At 42.1% G+C, this 18035-nt stretch overlaps 2 protein-coding genes across 8 annotated transcripts in view; one reads left to right on the top strand and one right to left on the bottom strand.

The window, feature by feature from the left end:
- The window catches only part of LOC143895584 (paired box protein Pax-6), a 99421-nt gene that overhangs the window by 61733 nt on the left and 19653 nt on the right, over positions 1–18035 (top strand). The gene's annotated exons all lie outside the window — the stretch shown is intronic.
- Positions 12771–16243, bottom strand: LOC143895586 (uncharacterized). Its single transcript, XM_077402834.1, has 3 exons — positions 16101–16243; positions 15301–15936; positions 12771–14149 (listed from the first exon to the last, which is right to left on the bottom strand). The coding sequence occupies exons 1-3, from the start codon at positions 16104–16106 to the stop codon at positions 13694–13696; spliced, it is 1098 nt and encodes a 365-aa protein (XP_077258960.1). The 5' UTR covers positions 16107–16243; the 3' UTR covers positions 12771–13693.

The raw sequence follows: 18035 nt of genomic DNA, 5'->3' as shown, positions 1-18035 counted from the left end.
TAGATCGTGATACGGCATATTATTCCATATTCCGATCTTATAGAGGAGGATAGGAAGGGGGTACGCAATCAAATATGGTAACTGTTGCGAGCATTCAACCGCATGCGGGCCCCGGGGGCCGGATTATCGATGCGTTGCTGCGGGGGTAGCATCGTTTATAGGATAACCCGTGTCAGGAGGGTTGTTTCACCCCCGTCCTTTCACCCCTTCGCCCTCTCGTCGTCGTCGTCTCTCTTCGTTTTCCTGCCCCGACGCCTCTTCCTTTCCGTCTCTCTCGCTTTCTCCTTGAAGATCTATCTCACCCCGCGTGTATCCTCCCTAAGTATCTCGACTGTTGTCGATGTATCGGTCGAAACGGAAGACCCAACGACGCCCCCGGCCAATCACGCGGCAGCCATCCCCCGTTCCTCGGAAAAGCAAAGCGAAAGCAGATTACGGCGCAATCATCGCGCGAGCTGCAGGCGCCGCTCGTTTCCCCTCGTCCTCCCGGCGAGGGAGATTTTTCGATCTGGCCTGCTTCATACAGCACATCTTAATCTTAGGAATCTACATTATAATTTCTATTTTTCTTTAAAAAAATTTCGCGTAATATTAAAACTATTATTTCTTTCTTGAACCATGTATACTGTGGAACATGTACACGTTATACATTATCTGTGGATCGATTGTTCTATAGTGATTGCTATTTTTTTCAAGATAATGATGAATAGATTCTAAATGCTATTAATAAAATGAAGGCAATGAAGAAAACTCATAGAAGGGATGATATCTCGATAGTGTCGAGAATAAAAATCATTGATATGCAACTTTTGTTTTTTTAATAGAAATCATTTTAATAAATTAGCTACAACGCATATTAAAGCTAACCTTTCGTTGTCGCATCGTTCTAAGAACTCTCTTATACGTACATGCGCTATTCAAAGGGAGTTATTTAGGTCTTCAGCTGTTCTCCCGATAATGTCGATACTTTTATAACGCCAAAGGGAGAAGAACGCACTTTCTTCGCACTTTCTATAAAGAATTGATGTTAAAAAGACCCAACAAGCAAGGGCACAGACGTACTTTTTAATTTTTTGCGCTTTTGTCGAAGAGCGTCGTTGCTACTTTCATTTCTTTCTCAGCGAGAAAGATATGGAAAATAGATCAACAGAATAAATTTCCTTTGAAACAATTATAATAGTCTGAAAAAAAAATAGTTGTAGTTGCCTTGAAAGTGAGGGTAATTCTGCCGCTCTTGCAAACTCTTTTTAACATCATTTAGTTGTGCAAGCAGAATTATACGGAACAAGCTAACAAAGAATACATCATTACAATATATTTTGTTTTTACTTTTGCGATTTATTTATAGAACATTTTCAAAAATCTTTAAAATTATTTTTAATCAAAGGTGACTTCTAAGAATCAAATGTAATTAGGATATAGCCGAAACAAGTAATCAAAAACCGTTCTGAATTTCCACTTAAATTTTTTGAAAATATGGTTCCTTTTTTTACAAAGCATCTACAATCTTTTTATACAAGGATATGTTTCATTTATGTGATGGATCGCGTCTTGTCTCCCACATTCCCAATAATATCGAGCGATCGAACGTGCATGCGGGATCGGTGCGCTGGTAATCCTCGGGACATTGTTCAAGAAACATTCTCCGAAATGCAGTTAGTTTATTTTAGATATCATCGCGCACAGCCCTCGTCGTATAGTCGAGACGTCGTCGGGTTGTCTAGTGAATCTGATTCACAATGCATCCCGGAGTTGCATTGTACGGCGTTGCGCGAGCCCAGACGACGTAGAGGCATGCAGAAGAATTTTCACCAGAGGGTGGCAAGAAGGGAACAAGCAGGCGCGCGGGAGAGAAAGGGAGATAAAGAAAGAGAAAAGAGAAGACAGAAGACCGGCGAGATAAAGAGAGAAAGGAGATAAGAGAGCGCGCGGAAAGGGTCTCCATCGTGATCGAGGCGAAAGGGGGTTCGGGTCGTTGCAGCATTGTTTTTTCACCTCCAAACCCCGATGGGCGTCACTGCGGGAGAAACGCGGGATCTCGAATACCTTTCTATGATTTCAATATTGCTATATACGCGTGCTATATACGCAACAACGTGAATGCATTATTGGCAATATCGACGATGAAAGGACAATGTGATCGCCGGCATATTATTTTTGCCAATAAAATGATGGAATTCCGTATTACGTGAAGATTGCGTGTTAAATTCTGTCGATGTAACGCGTACATACAAATGAAATTGATATAAATAAGCGAAAAGAATTTAGTTGCACGTCGCGCGTTACGAAAATTCCAATTGCCGCCGCGATTTTATCGTAGTCAATGATTTTTTATCATTTTCCGGTCCTCGTCCGAGTCTTGATCTTAAAGTAGCCCTTCTAATCACACTAATCCCGTTCTGGTTCCGTTCGCAGTTCCGAAATACGAGCAGTCAGTCGTAGGATTAAAGGCAGGGTTCAAATGCGAAGACGATTTTGGATCTGGATTTAATGGCACCTCACACATTCAATCTCCCTCTGAGTCGCGAAAGGCGGGTTAACGCGCTTTTATCACTGGCATCCCTGTCGTACTCGTTCAATCAGCACGAGCCTCCCTAGAGCGAGAATCTCTTCTTCCGGGGTTGTCTTTCTGTTCGTCGAAGGCGCGCGCGTATTCAAGCCTTTCGCGGCATATTCGCCGATCTCCGCTCGAGATATACAGAGGTAAAACAATATAATGGCTGCCTGCTCCTGCTGCGCGCGGTACCACGGGATCGAGGGTGCACCGAAGGCATTATTGTCGACCTTCTTTATCTCGCGAGCCCGATCTCTCGCTCTCCATCAGTCATCCCTTTCGCTCCTTCTCTTTCCCGCGTCTGCTGCATTTTTCTTTGTCGAATTTTCTCCCGGGTTAGATACGCACCACCGCAAAACGATGCGACAGCTTTTATCACCGACCGGCACAATGCGATCTCTGGTTACCTCCGTTCTGGTTGTTGCTGTTGTTACTGTCGTTCTGCCACTGATTCTTCCAGCTCTACGAGCTACGCCAACGCAGCTCTTCATCATCGTTTTTTGATTCGCATTAATAATGTGAGTTCTTCCTAAAAACTGTATATATGTACATTAATCTTATAACTTTTTGACGCTTTGAAATGTACCGACTGAATCAAAATAAACAATTGTTGTTATCTACGACAGTGCGGAAAGAATAAAATCCAAATAAAATTATTATATTGAAAAAGCTTACAAAAAAAATTAAAAAAATAATTACACGATTAGCATTCTAATTTAAAAGAATAAATAGAATGGGCCAGCTATACGAATCTCTGTCAAACGTCATTTACGTCAAAATCGATATTTATTCCCAAAGAAAATCTTTAGAATAGATAACGTGTCGACGACAGAGATTCCACGCGCGTAAAAGTCGCATTTAGCATCAAAGCATAATGCTTTCGCGTATCTCATCTTCTCGCAACTCGACCGATCTTCTCGTTTCTCGAAACAGCCGCGGTCTCGATCGAAAATCCTCAGACACCGCCGCCGCATTTTTACGATCGAGTTTGAAATTCGATAGACCAAGATTTCCCGGCGTTGCACGGCCACGCTCCAACCCGGATATATCGCGCGAGACGTCATACAGATGCACACGTTGCTCCGCAGTCCGTTCTATTTCAGGATTCCAGTATTCGATACCACACCCTTGCATCCAACGCACGCCAGGGCATTACGTGGGTAACGTATAAACAAGAATATTTACGAGGCTCCATCCCTCCCCCTCTCTCTCTCTCTCTTTCTTATCGTGATGGTGATCTGTGTGTACATTGGTGTAGCATTAGGAGGAGAGAGAGAGAGAGAGAGAAACTCTATGCATTGGATTCGCAGGTCAGTGGGTTGTCGCGTCGCGTCCGCATCGCCTCGCCTCGCTACGCGTTACTCGAGCCCCGGTGTCACCGTGACTCGATTTATCGCGTCCGTCAATCTACGAAGGCTGACCTCTCGTCGAGTCTCGGCTTACCTACCTACCTACCTACCTACCTATCCACCTATCTATCCGCCACGCCGCGTCACAACGCGCGCTCTCCCCTTTTGTCTTCCGCTTTACTTCCTCGCGAGCGAGTTATGCGCGACGCACGCTCGATAACAGCCTAGATGCATTACGCTGCAACGGCGTGTTCTGGCTATCCCACCTTCTCTCTATAGATTTTTTTTTTTTTTTAATTTAAAGTTCTTTTCCCTCAGGTCGCAACGTTTTTTTTTGTGACATTTATTCTTTAAATTTGATTCCTTAAAATTTATAAAATTTATTCCTTACGTATTATTACAATTTTAAAAAATAGCAAGGTAAAAATATTTTTTTGCAAGCTTACAATACATCTTACAGAAAATAAATTTTTTAATGTTTTTATAATTTTATTAATTTATAATGCTCAGTGTAATCACAGTTTTTGCAAAACATATTTAAATTGCAACTATACTGGAAAAACTAGCATTAAATAAAACTTCAAGAACAATTTTTCGATCGAATTCAATTAATTACATACCGATCGGTGTTTTTCGTTCGTTCACGATCTTAATTTACGCGAATCTTTATTTATACGGTATTGTGTAATACACGGTAAGCTGCCAGGAATGAATTTGCTTAAACGACGGAATGAACCATAAATTAACGCGGTGTGACGTTTAGATTCCGCTGACTAAAGGTGTGTCGATTAATAATGTACAGCGGCCTTCTATCTCTATTCCCCTCTCTCTCTCTCTCTCTCTCTCTCTCTCTCTCTCTTCTCCCCCCTCTCCCTCTCTCTTTCTTTCGTGCTGGTTGTGCAAATTCCTGTTGAGATTTGCGTATCGAAAACAATACGCCGATCCTCTCTCTTCTATCGCGTTTGAGATAGTATTCGGAGGTAATCCCCGGGGATCGAATCGTCATATAATCCCCTTTGTGCCCGATTTCACTGTGCAAAATTGCCGGCGCGATATCAACTTCACCGCACTCGTGACGATACGGGAAATTTAGGCTGTCGACTCGTGTCGGGCTGAAATCGCGCGAAATTTTGCGGCAGAACGCGATTTTAGAAGGAAAAAAGAGGGAAATAAACTCGTCGCGCGTGTGAACGCTTTTTTTCGTGCGCGCACCCCTGCTTGCAGCGAGAGGATTAACTTTCCAATGCATCGCGAATTTCTGGCTTATACGTGGGAAAATGTATGGATGTTACGGGGATTTTGCCAAGCGAAATTGCTGGCTAACAATAAGTCACATACAGAGTGTTCGACAATAGGCGTTTTATAAACAACATGATCCTTTTCTTACTGAAGACGGAAATCTTTTTTCTTCTATTTTTATAATATATTTAATCGTCATTCCTTTTCACACAAGTTTTAAACGTCTCCTTTAAATAAATTCACTATTGAAACTTTATAAAATCCAAATCCACTTGATATTAAACTGAAATTATTGGGAAGTGAGAAACCTCTAATTGATATTCAAGATTTCTGTTATTGAAAAATGACTTTAGCTTTCGATCCCCTAACAAAATTGCTTCGTTCGTCGAGCTGCGCCTATTAGCGTATATACACCCTGTATATCGTATACTAACCACACGTATCAGGGAGAGGTAGAGAAAGCGAGGAAAAGGGCAATTGAGGGCGGGGAAGAGGGTGTCTTCCCCCTTCGGTTTTGTAATTCCTGCGTATGCTGCGCGCAAATCATTCCGCTCGGACCGTTCGCGGTCTCGCCATTACGGACTTTCGACCGCACGCGGAAACCGCGATCGAGGAGAAATTCTTTCGCGATCGAAACCAGTTCGCAAAACATGTAACGGAATCTGGAGATGAAATTCCTTCGAACGTGGCGAGCGCGCGTTGAAACGGCCGGCGCGCGGCGTCGCGGATTCAACGCTTTCGCTCCAATAAAAGCTCCTGCAGCTTCGAATTCTGCGCGAAAATTTGTGCAATTCTTTATCGTTTGTGCCACAACTACGCCTTGGCAAACTTAAATAGTTAGAATAAAAAAATATATAAAATAAAATATGTGATAATGGATGCACAAAATAAAAAATAACTTGTTCCTTGAAAATACACTTTATAAATAAATATCTAATGATAATTTTTTACCTTAAGAATGTAGAGCAGAACTCTCGGCTTAGGAAAAATCGGGAAAAACGAATTGAAAATTTTTCTAAAAAATCTGACGTTTCCTTAAATTCTCTTTGTATCTAAAGATCGTGCGGTCGTGGCTCCTTATCTTAATTTTTCGTCCCTTGTATTTCGTTCCTTATACTTAATCGTTTACCAGCATATTCCTTAACGGAGGATTAACGGAGGGTTAACGGGGTAAGTTCCCTCTCATTTTCTCTCTTCCTTCCTTCTTTGACTCCGCTCAACCTTGCGAGCGTCTGTCAACTTGCCTGGCGTCGTCTATCGGAGGGTGGTAACGCGTGAGAAGGTGACAAAGTGGAATAAGAACGATAAGGGTGATAGTATCCGATCTATCGATTTTAGCCTTAAGGTGTCGCGCTTACGTCGAGGCGACGCACCTCTTTTTATTATAGATTTTCAATGAATCGTAAGAGACTGAATAAAGAGACGCTAATTGCGGACGCGTTTTTCTCCCCCACGTGTCGCCGCAACTTCGTAGGCCTCAGCATCCGGCGCGGCGCGGCGGTCCGATCGGGGAACGGGTGACGCCTCAGAGGGTGACAAAGTGTCTCAGCAGCCGCGAAGAGACAAAGAGAGAAGGAGAAAGAAAGCGAACGTAGGAGTGAGAAGGGAGGTGGGGGCGCATCAAGGCGGAGATCTCTTTCCTCGCACACTATTTCCTTCGACCCCTCGACGAGACACACGGGTATAGGGTTGACTGATCTGCTTCGTAATGCCAATCGATATATACACTACACACGGAGAACCATCGCTCGGTGCGACACGTCGACCGACGCTCTTTTAGGCAACGTGCACACGAGCGAATACCCACTCGCCCCGCTTTGTCTACGGGAGAGGTGGAAAGTAGGGGGAAGGGCTGAATTCTCCATACGTGACGAGTGTATGAATAATGCCAAGATATATGTGCGCCGTATATAAAGCTCCTTTTACACGAGCGGAATACTCGCCGGAGTACTCGCGATGAAATAGTTTGTTTTAGAGATGATGCGTCATGGACTAAATAATACTCTTTAATATGTGAAAATTATGTCATCTTAAATCTTCGGGCTTGACTGCAATACTGCTATATGTCTATTTATATATGTTTCCAAAGATAAAATAGCTTCTAATTTTATAGATATAATTCTATAATCTTATCTATATTTTTTGTATTATAAGTTAGGTAAAACTGTACAGATGTAGGTGTGAATTTTATCGCAAATTATATTTTTCTTTCTCTTCGTCGATTGTGTAAGACGAGCTTAAGCTAGACGATATCTACGTTTGGTACATCTTTATGCTCTTTGGCACACCGAGTCTAAATTCGCGTTTCTACGGGGTTAGATGGGCGGGCAGTGACAGAACCCGGAATTGAGTCAAACCGCCGCATCCCCGCTTTTCAAGTGAGACACCCCATATAATAAAAGAATTTAACCTACGGTAAATCCGCCTTCGGAATTCGTTACAGGTCGTTCGTAGTTTTACCGCGTCTCTCGCAACATCGAAATTTGATACAAAGATGTATTTGATTCAAACGTTCTTCTAAATAAACACACATATAGGTACGCGCGCACACTCGACAGCAAAAATATATATTTGCATATGTGTTTGTAGAAATATTAAAACCGTACTCGAAGGTTTACAAAATGCTAGAAATATTTATTAGACAGTAAGTAAAAAATTTAAAAAACATGAAAAAAAACCAATCATTTAATAAAAATATAGAATGGCGACATATAAGTAGAGAGAATTTTTCTACAACATTAATAATAATATATTTAAATATTACTCGATAGAATTTTATTGCAATTGCTGGTTGAAATGGATTAAGTTAAACGAAGACGCTCTTATCTCGTGTCATTGATACTGGCAATCTATTGAATTTTTATTAAAGAAGAACTCGCGATTGAAAGAAAATCTGATTTGTCTGTCAGACTTCGCATAAAATAATATATTACAAAAATCGTGAAAATGAGAAAGAAAATATATCAACGTGTGGTTATACGTTGTCGACGAACGATGAATTACGTAAGACCGTGGTTCACCGATCAATCACCTACGGTGTTACGTAATGCTCCAGCATTGCGAAGTCACACTTATCGCGCTCTACTCGTCGCTTGAATTATAGTCTTTATGCGTGCTGAATTTCATATGATGTCATTTCGTGATTGACCTAATACGAGCTGAACAGCCATTATAGTCTTTTCGTTTTGGGAAGAAAAATTTTTCTTAAAATTTAATCTGAATATTTTATCACAGAACAGTTTACGCTTTGCTCTGTAGAGCAAAATTATATATATATATATATTTTATCACATTTCAAAATTGTAATTAATAAAATCAATATAAATATAAAGTAACGAATATATATAAAAATCTTAGCATAAACTTATAGCTTAAAACAAAATTTTAATTTTATAAATTTATTTTATTATTATTTTAATCTACGGCCGGACATACCTCGTCAACTTTTCACGATACACTACCGGCTGGTCCCACATCTATGGATGCCGTGCTCCCTTCTTTGAATTCCTATTAATTCAGCGATATTAATCAAAGAGCGACTTCTCTCTCGTTATAGCCTGCCTCATTGTTTTCGGTACCCCCTCTCCCGATTCAATATCGACATGCCTTGTGACGCAATGCGTTCATTCGCCACCGCTACAGGCAATACACGCGCATACACATACACACACGTACTCACACATATGTGTATTCATGGGCGAATGGGCGATGTGTGCAGCTTGTGAAACTGCGAGGGATACGCCGAACAAGAAGGAAGGATCACAAAGGCCAGCGTCGTTGTCGTTGTCGTTGCGATCGAGCGAAAGCAGGTGCCGACTTCGAAAGAGCCGAAAAGAGTTCGACGTGCCTTGTCGACGGGGGATCTTCAATCACCATCGATGGTAGCGCGTATCTATAGAACGCACACGCGGCTATGTATTTTCCTTTCTCCTTTCTTCCGCTACTCTTCCATTTTTTTATTGTTGTCTTTGCGACCCTTCGCGCCGCGTGGGGTCGCGCGAAAAATTCTCCAGAAGTCCAGAGAAAAAACAGAAGGCTCTTGGAGAACGAGAAACAACGAGAACTTGTAAACTGAATATTACGAAGAATGTATAGCGATAAATAGCTGTCATAGTCAACGTAAACCAAAGCTGTCCATTATACAAGCTGGCAACCAGGAAAAGCTGACAACTTCAAAATATCTGATATTAAAAAAGCAATCGACGACAACAGAAAGATAGTCTTATCTCGATGATGTTAAGAGTAAAATTTATGCGGATGACTGTTTTTAATAGTTTAAAATTTTTTTTATATCTTATCTTATATTGGATCAGAAGAAGAGGGAAAGAAAGAGATATCGAAGCGAAATATTTTTTATACACGAGGTAGTCCAACTTTATCATATTTCCGTGCAAAGTCACAATATGCAAATATTCTATCGCTAACTACTTTGAACTGGCGATGCACGAAACGCCCATGTTCTTCCCTCGCGAGTCCTGAGTACTCCTGAGAACTCGAGGAGGACATCAGCTTGGCCACGTTCCCAGGGCACCGCGGGGGCCTCCCGCTATTTTCTTAACCTACCACCGTGCAAACCGACCGAACAAACGGACGGCCCGCGGTGTGTGTCTGTACACGCGAAAGTCGCCACCGCCTCCCCCTGTAACCGCATAAGAACCGCGAGAAAGTTACCCTCGTAGGATCGACGTCTACCACCACGGGGCCCCTGCATAACCCCAGCGTCTTTTCTTAGCATCTACCCTACCCTGGCGGTCTTTCCCTCTTTGTTCTCGCTCTTTCTCCAATTCATTTTTATTGACGTTCTCCTGCAGCTCTGTCTTCTCCATCGCGGCTCTCGTCAGGTGCCCCGAAATTATTATCGTCTCTCTCTCTCTCACGATTGTGCTCCTACAATCTTTCTCGCGAATTAGCCGAAACCATTTGTGGTGAACAATTTTTTTTCTAAGAACTGCTACACCGCGAACAGGTTGTCGGTGTAAGACAGTGAGCGATATATCTACCAAAAGGATACTATAGTAATAATAGTGTCAGATAAAAGTAATTTATTTGGATTTATTTATAATTTTTTTATTTTAAGTCTTTATTTCAAGAAATCATTATTTATCTTATTTTGGTACTCGAAATGATTATTTCGGTGAAATTGATAGCATTTAACGTGAAATAAGGAGAGGTGCAGAACTGGCAATATAGAAATTTCGACACATATGTATTATGTTCTTACTAGATTGCGTTAGAGTTAATCTCCTCTCTATCGATGCTTCATATTGCTAAAGCGCGTGGAACAAATTATGCGATTATCAAGCGAATTCGCGAAATATTGTCTAGCCGGTACAAGACTCATCAATTTATCCATTCACATGACGATGTAATTGAGTGTTGAAAAAAATTATGAAGAAAAATTTTTTATTTTGATACCGCGAGCAAACCAAAGGATTATCTAGGATTTTCCTTGCGGAAAAGATTGAATATGGTAAAGAAGTATATTTAATTGCTTAAACATAAATTTTAATAGAATATTTCAATTATTTTCTGTGGATAAAATAAAAAATTATTGATGCCTCGACTTTTTTTTTATCGAAGAAGTTGTGGTTGAAATATTTTGGGACGATATTAGGACGCTCTCTAGAGAGTCAGAAAATAATTTTGCTAGTTGAAGGTTAAAAAAAAAGAGGGATAGAAATTCGCAAATAATTGTGCTGGTTCCAAATTATCACAGAAAAACAAAGCATTGCGCGCAAAGATAGCGAGAAGAATAGTGAGAGAAAGAGAGAGAGGGGAGAGAGAGAGAGAGAGAAAGAGAGAGAGAGAGAGAGAGAGAGAGAGAGAGAGAGAGAGAGAGAGAGAGAGACGAGTGGCAGAGAAAAAAGGAACGGCACAGCGGCAACTTCCCGAAAAATTAATATCCCGTGGGAAGGAGGGTGCACCGGCTGCTTGGCTCTCGGGGACGCTTCCATGCTCGACAGGGTGCAGAGGAGCGAGAAAACGACGGATGGCGATGGTGCGGGGAGCAACGAATGGAAAGCCGGGAGAAACTTTGTTTTCCAAAGCGATTCCCTCGCGCTTCCGGCAGGGAACGGTGGCGGAGAAGGCCAAAGGAGCGCGCAAAGGGATTAGACGCATCTCGCAAGCCAAGTTTCCCCCGCGAAGAAACTCGTCTACGCCGAGATTGCCTCGGTCCGGTCGCCACCGCGCTCTCGAGCCGATCGGCTCGGTAGGATTTAATTGGGCTTGACCGCTTGACCGGATTAATTAATCGGCCGATTACGCCTATCGACGAAGTCTCGGCCTCTCAGCGAGATCGTTCATGCTTTTTCGGGCTATTTACCCTGCGCTGAAGGGGATCCCTTTGTTCGCCGTCGGAAGGTGGCCCGACTAAATTCTTAAGGGCGGTTTGTTGCTGGTGGACCTTAATTAAAAGTTCCCGCCAACCTGGATCGCACATAATTACGCCCGATATGGAGTAGCTTATAGCACAGCTGGCATAGGTTGAAACTGCGATTTTCATTGTTTGTAAAACTCTCCGTATTTTCTTTGTGTACGTGATTTACTTTACGCTATTAAGAAATTATTTTTATCTTATTTATCTTATATATGAATCACACAGAATGAGAATAGAAAGGGGACATGTGACATTTTGGCCGAAATTGAGTTTAAAATGGATTCTTGCTCTACATAGATAGGCGCATCTTTCTGCGCAGAAACAGGACATGTGTAACGCTTGTAAGAGGGTGACTATCGAAATTTAGGTCGAGTACAGAAAAGATACTTTGTGTAGCACATGTCCCCTTTCTGCACTGAATGAAGCTGCGATTAATTTTCGTTTAGTACTGGCCCCATGTCAATGAAGCAAATCTCTTTCACAACGAGAATAGTGACGAAAATGATGGAGATTAAACCTAGGTGTTTACTTTTCTTTCGTTCAAGTTACAGAAAGAAACTTTTTATTTCTTCTCCTATGATTTTGTTTAAAAGTGGGTTGCTTTTCACAAAGTACACAGTGCTGCCTTTATATTCAAAGCGGTAATCACAAACATTTTTTTGCGTTATTTAAATCATAGGCCTAGTTTAAGTAACCTAGTTTAATATTTTTGTAATAATCTTTTTTTTTAACTTTAACATTTCTCATGTTATTTTTAACAGTAGGGTTTTTTCAAAAAAGAATTTTTTAGAGTTGCCTTTATTTTTTGTTATTAAGTCGTAGACGGTAATTTATTTTTATGTTACAACTTTTTGAGGTTTTGTTGTTGTATTTCTTCAGCTGTAATTTTTTTCCTTTAAAAACTTTAACTTCTATCAGTAAAATCTTTGAATATAAATAATATTTTCAGCACTACATTAATTTACCATCTTTCTAAGAGTACAAAATAATATTAAGATTATTATGGAACTTACGTGCAGTACCCAAAGGGGACATTTGTAAAATTTAACTTCCCACTAGCGTAAAATCAAAATTTTAAAAAAAATTTTAATGAAAACTTTAAAAAATCCCCCTTTTTTTCAGAGCAAAGTAGCATATAAAAAATCTATATTGAATATTGAATATTGAAAAATGTATATTGCTTACAAAACAATTTTTTTTTTCTTATATGATTTTGTCATATGTAGATACACCCTTTCTGTTCTAGCCGATTCATATATTTTTATTGAATTGAGTGCGTAAATCAATATAAAATATTCTACGAGAACGTTTGTCGTAGTTATATTATATAGGTCACTCGCAAATTTGCAGGATTACATCTTTCATCCTAAACCAATCCAAATGTGTGAAACGTATGAATATTCTACGGAGATTTTTGTATTCCTTCAAAGCTGTGGACAACTGGCAAAGAACATTCAAGACGTTCACTGGTCGTCACAGTAAAAAGAGAAGAATGGGGAAAGGGGAGAGGTAGCGGAGTGCCGGGGAAAGAGGAGGTCCGCGTGGGTTGGAACGTTGGCTGTAGAATTTTGGGAGAATTCTGGGGGATTGGTTGCGTCGGAGTGAACTTATGAAACGCCCAACCCTGTTGCCGGTTGCGCCAAGCGAGATATTAAATTTCTGGAATTTTGCGGTTAGGCACGTCTACATGCCGACGGGTCCCTCTCTGTTTCTCTCCCTCTGTTCCTTTTCCTTCTCTCTCTTTCTCTCTCTCTTTCTCTCTCTCTCTCTCTCTCTCTCTTTCCTTCTCTCTTCTTTCTCTTTATCTTGCCAATATGTCCACGTCTAACGCCCACAATTGCATGGTGAAGAAACTTGTTCAATTACAATCTCGCCGTGGAAAGATACCGTATCTATTGAAACGACTTTCGCATGTACGAATTCCTAAATTATTATTGATTATCGATCATTTAATTACGTCACCTCTGATACCTCTGTAATTTCTTTAAGAGCTTTTAAGATGGCATAATTTATTTAAGCACAGCGAGACATTTCGTTACTATCAACTTTATTGCGTATCGTCAGCTTAGCCTAATTGTCAGTATATATTTAATAATCTATGTAACATGTGTGTGTACAATGCAATTTGCAAGAGTCGTCACGTCGTCGTAGTATCGGGTGGTCGCGTTTGATTTACTGGAAGGTGAGGAGGAATCGGGAATCGGCTGCCGGCGCCTGATAATTTGCCGTGTAGGCAGTGTTTAGAGGGTTGACCAGGGGTATCACGCGCGAAGGGTTGTCGTACTGGTACTGCACCTGCGCGGCCACGGGCTCGATCTCGAGTTTCTGCGGCTTGGTATCCGCGGGTGCGACCGCGGCGACCGGGGCGACGGACAATTGTAGACCAGCTGGCACAACCTGCAGCTTCTGCAAGGGCGCGTACGCGTAGATCGGACCGCGAAGAGGCTCCACGTTCTCGGCGCGAATCTTGGCGAAGTACTTCATGGCCTCGACGTCCTGGCGGCTAATGTACTTGACGCGCTGAAGACGACCGTCGGGAAGTGCTACGTAGTACTCTCCGGATTGTTGAGGCTGCTTCTCATCGACGTCCTCGTCCTCGAGCTCGTTCACCGCGTTCACGGGCTCGGACTGAAACAATAACGTTGTAATACATAATGGATCTTTCTGTCACCAATTAGTCATTGGTGACTTATAACATTGAAAGAGAGAATAAAATGTATTTATTCATGTTGTCGAGACTATTGTCCTCTTGGTATGTGTGATGTAAATATGCAAAATCTACATTTTTTTTCAAAGTAAAGTGCATTATAGTCGTAATTAGATTTTCTAGCAAGGTTTTTTGAAAATTTCTTAGAGTCGATTATATTTATAAAAAATTGTCATACATTATAATCTAACGCAAAGTCCTGCAAAGAGATTATTTATTAAATAGATGCGCGGTAATTTTTTACGTATGTTATATAAAGCGAGTAATTTTTCATTTCTTGGCAAGAGGAAATTTCTGTTTTCTTCCTGATATCTCGCCAAACAAGGCGTAGGCTCGCAGACGACCTCGAATCACGGGTGAATGCATTATGGGTTGTGTCACGCCAGCCTTCGAATTTGGTACGGACACACACGTGCTCGAGCACCGCGATCGAAAATAAACGACGCCTCGAATACTAATGTCGTTAGGACGAGAAACGACGAGAACGAGCAACCGTCGAAGATTGAAAAATAGGAGCCTCAGTGTGCCAGTGCGATTTAAATTCCGAAAACCGTCTCCGCTCTCGTGTAGGCTCACATGCCAACTCAATGGTCCAGTGCGTTCTTTCTTCAGAACGAGATGATAAATCTACGTTACGTAATCTTATGTAAAGCCGGGGAATGCGCATATTCCAAGTATGAAATTTTATCTACCAAAATCCCGAAGAAATTTTCGGCAATTATAAACTTTCTAATAAATTTTAGCTAACGAGATCGCGGTTAATTAGTTTATCGTATCTCTATGAATAGGAAGATACAGAAACGTGAAATTTTCTTCAAAAATTGCATTTACGTTTAGCGTATAAAATAGTAATGTAACTTTCGTTTAGTAAAATATTTTATATTTATTAATTTCAATTTAATTTTTACCATAGAGAACTTCAAATCTGTAAAATTTGCAACATCTGCCAATTTTGCAGATTTGAAGTTCTCTGTAATAAAAATTAAATTGAGAAATTATCTTATCTCATCTAGAATTTATTATCAAATACTTCAATAATTCCAAAAAGAAAAAAGATTTGTGCTTTACTCACCTCAGACTCAGTGATGCCCTGAACGGTAGATACTTCTTCCTCTTCGGTAGTATTAGGAGTCTCAGTCGTTGTGGCCTCTTCCGGTTCTCCGTATTCTCGTTGAGGATTAGATGGTGCTCCGTATTGCCGAGGCGCGCTTGGTGCTCCGTACTGTTGCCGAGACGTGCTCGGTGCTCCGTATTGTTGCCGAGGCGCGCTTGGCGCTCCGTATTGTTGTTGAGGCGCGCTTGGCGCTCCATATTGTTGCCGAGGCGTGTTTGGCGCTCCGTATTGTTGCTGAGGCGCGTTTGGCGCTCCATATTGTTGCTGGGGCGCGCTTGGCGCTTCGTATTGTTGTTGAGGCGCGCTTGGCGCTCCATATTGTTGCCGAGGCGCGTTTGGCGCTCCGTATTGTTGCTGAGGCGCGTTTGGCGCTCCATATTGTTGCTGGGGCGCGCTTGGTGCTTCGTATTGCTGAAGTTGTCTTTGAGGAAGATCAAAGGCGGGTCCTGCTGGTTTCCAGCCAGACGCGGGATAAGGTGCCGCCTCCTCCTGCTGCCGGGCGAAGTAATACTGTCTCTGTTGCTGATTTTGCTGGCGGTATCTCGGTGGCTCGGCGAGAACCACGCTAGCCAAAAGGACGATGCTGACGAGTACCTGTTTTCGAAGATCAATCGGCTGCATATTATTGCAATAAAGTTTAGTTCGGGTATTATATTCGCAAAAAAAATCAATCGACAGTTTTTTCACATTGCTAGCAATTGTTCTAAAAATCGGATAAAAAATTAGAAAATTATTATAGATGATGAATTTATGACTACCTTCATCGTTGCACGATAACAGTTGGCCGGTCGTGTTGACGAGCTGACTGAATTCCGTCATCTTCCGTCGGTGGATTATATACACGGCGTCTCGTATGCGTTCTGCATGTCTAAGGAGGATACCCTGCGGTCGGGGTAGCGACGCGTTCACCGGTCGGCGGGTGACATTGGCCTCTTAAAAGAAGCTGATGAATCCTCGATCATTGTTGGCTCATCATTCGGCCGCTCGCGCGCGTTCACCTTCGCCTTTGTCGGCGAGCGGGCGCCTTTTCAACAAAAGCGACGCTCTTCAATGCTCGGCATACGACCGACTTCATCATCCTCCTCAGCTACGAATTCCGCCTTTTCGTACGTTGTGTTTGTTCCGGGCGCACGAGGCGAAAGAAATCGCGCTTCTGTCCTATCGACGATTAAATTTAAAATGGATTGAACGTGCGCTCGCGTATGCGCTACGCCGAAGATTCATCGCTCGTTCAAATTGTATTTTCGTAATACATTTATTAAACTTCTTCACGTAACATATCATTTTAAGATTAAATTGCATGAGCATATTGTTTGAGAAAAGCGTAAGTTACATTTTGGAAACGAAACAAAGCTAAGATTCCATTAAAAGGAGCCTAATCGAAGTTAATTGAAGCACAAGATTTTTTTATTCCTGTCACGTTATTATTGTCTCATTTTTATTCAGATAAACTCATTATAATTTATAAAACGAGCACTACAGGCTCGCGCAAAACACGGCGTCCATTGCCAAAGCGTTTTGTGTAAACAGAATTTCTATTTTTCATTTGAATTTTAAGAAAAGCGTCTTTGACTCATCTAATCCATCATCGACGCTCTCATCCGCCCGTGACCGATGATCGGGTGCTTAACACCATTTCATGGGTCGGAGCAAGGCCGTGTTATGCGACGCTTACGTCGTCGTAATTTTAACTCCGGCTCATCATGCGTGGCATGCGTCTCGTACGTGTCGACCATTCCACACACTGATTTCGCCGGCGAGCCGCGGCGACGGCGACACGGCGCGTGACGCTGATTCGCGCTAATCAATTCACCGGCGTACCCGATCTGACCAGCATCCGAGAAATGAGGAACGCGGATCGTCCCGATGCGTCACGCTCGGGACGATTGGGACGATCAGGGTCGCTCGATCGTCCGTCCGATCGATCGATCGCGACAATAGTTTGGAATTTATAATGATCGATACCACTCGCCTCACCTCGAGATACGCGTACGTGCGTAAAACGAGCTCCTCGATCGATGTCACATCGTTCGTACGAAAGGAGACTTTTGATTGGAACTATGTCGATTTTTGGGCGACTTAAACCCAGGAAACCAGCGTCTAGTAGCACATTCTGAAGATTAGTTTAATGTGATCCGCATCTTTACCGTTTTGTTCCTGAAGCTCTTAGAGAGTTTTTTTATTAACTCGCTCGATTTTATACTTCTTTTATAAATTTTCTAATATATTACGTTATAAAATATTTAAAAAATAATGTCATCAAATATCATAAATATACAACTTAACATTTAATTTGTAATGTAGCTCTCTTTTTTAAGTACGTGCTTCGACTATGATAATTCAATAGGATATTGCTTTTAAATCCTTCCGTCCAAACAGATCTTTAATGAAATGCATTCCTCCAAAAATTGTGCCTTGCCGAGTCCTAATATACTATACAGAAGACGGTGGAGACAGATCTCGATTCGCGGCCACGGAAATCGCGATACGCGAATACCACTCTCTCCGGCGCGACGCGAAATAACGCGGCCTGCATCGGGGTTGACGGGGGGAGGGGGATCACGAGGGGAGTTGAGGGTACACGAGGGGGGCCGATCACGGTGGTAGTCGCGCCGGGCCGAGAGCGGCAAAGGAGAGGGACGGCACGACGGCGGCGGCGGCGGAGGGGTGGGCCCGGGCAAAGCAAATTATTC

This window comes from Temnothorax americanus, unplaced genomic scaffold (genome assembly GCF_048541705.1).
Source record: "Temnothorax americanus isolate GAGA-0224 unplaced genomic scaffold, ASM4854170v1 Scaffold16, whole genome shotgun sequence".
NCBI lineage: Eukaryota > Metazoa > Arthropoda > Insecta > Hymenoptera > Formicidae > Temnothorax > Temnothorax americanus.
This window is presented reverse-complemented; position numbering and strand designations above follow the sequence as displayed.

Excerpts from the sequence above, each read along its gene's own strand:
- LOC143895586 (XM_077402834.1), bottom strand. Across the intron at positions 14,150-15,300 it reads AGGGCATCACTGAGTCTGAG|TCCGAGCCCGTGAACGCGGT; the intron begins GTGAGTAAAGCA and ends TTATTGTTTCAG.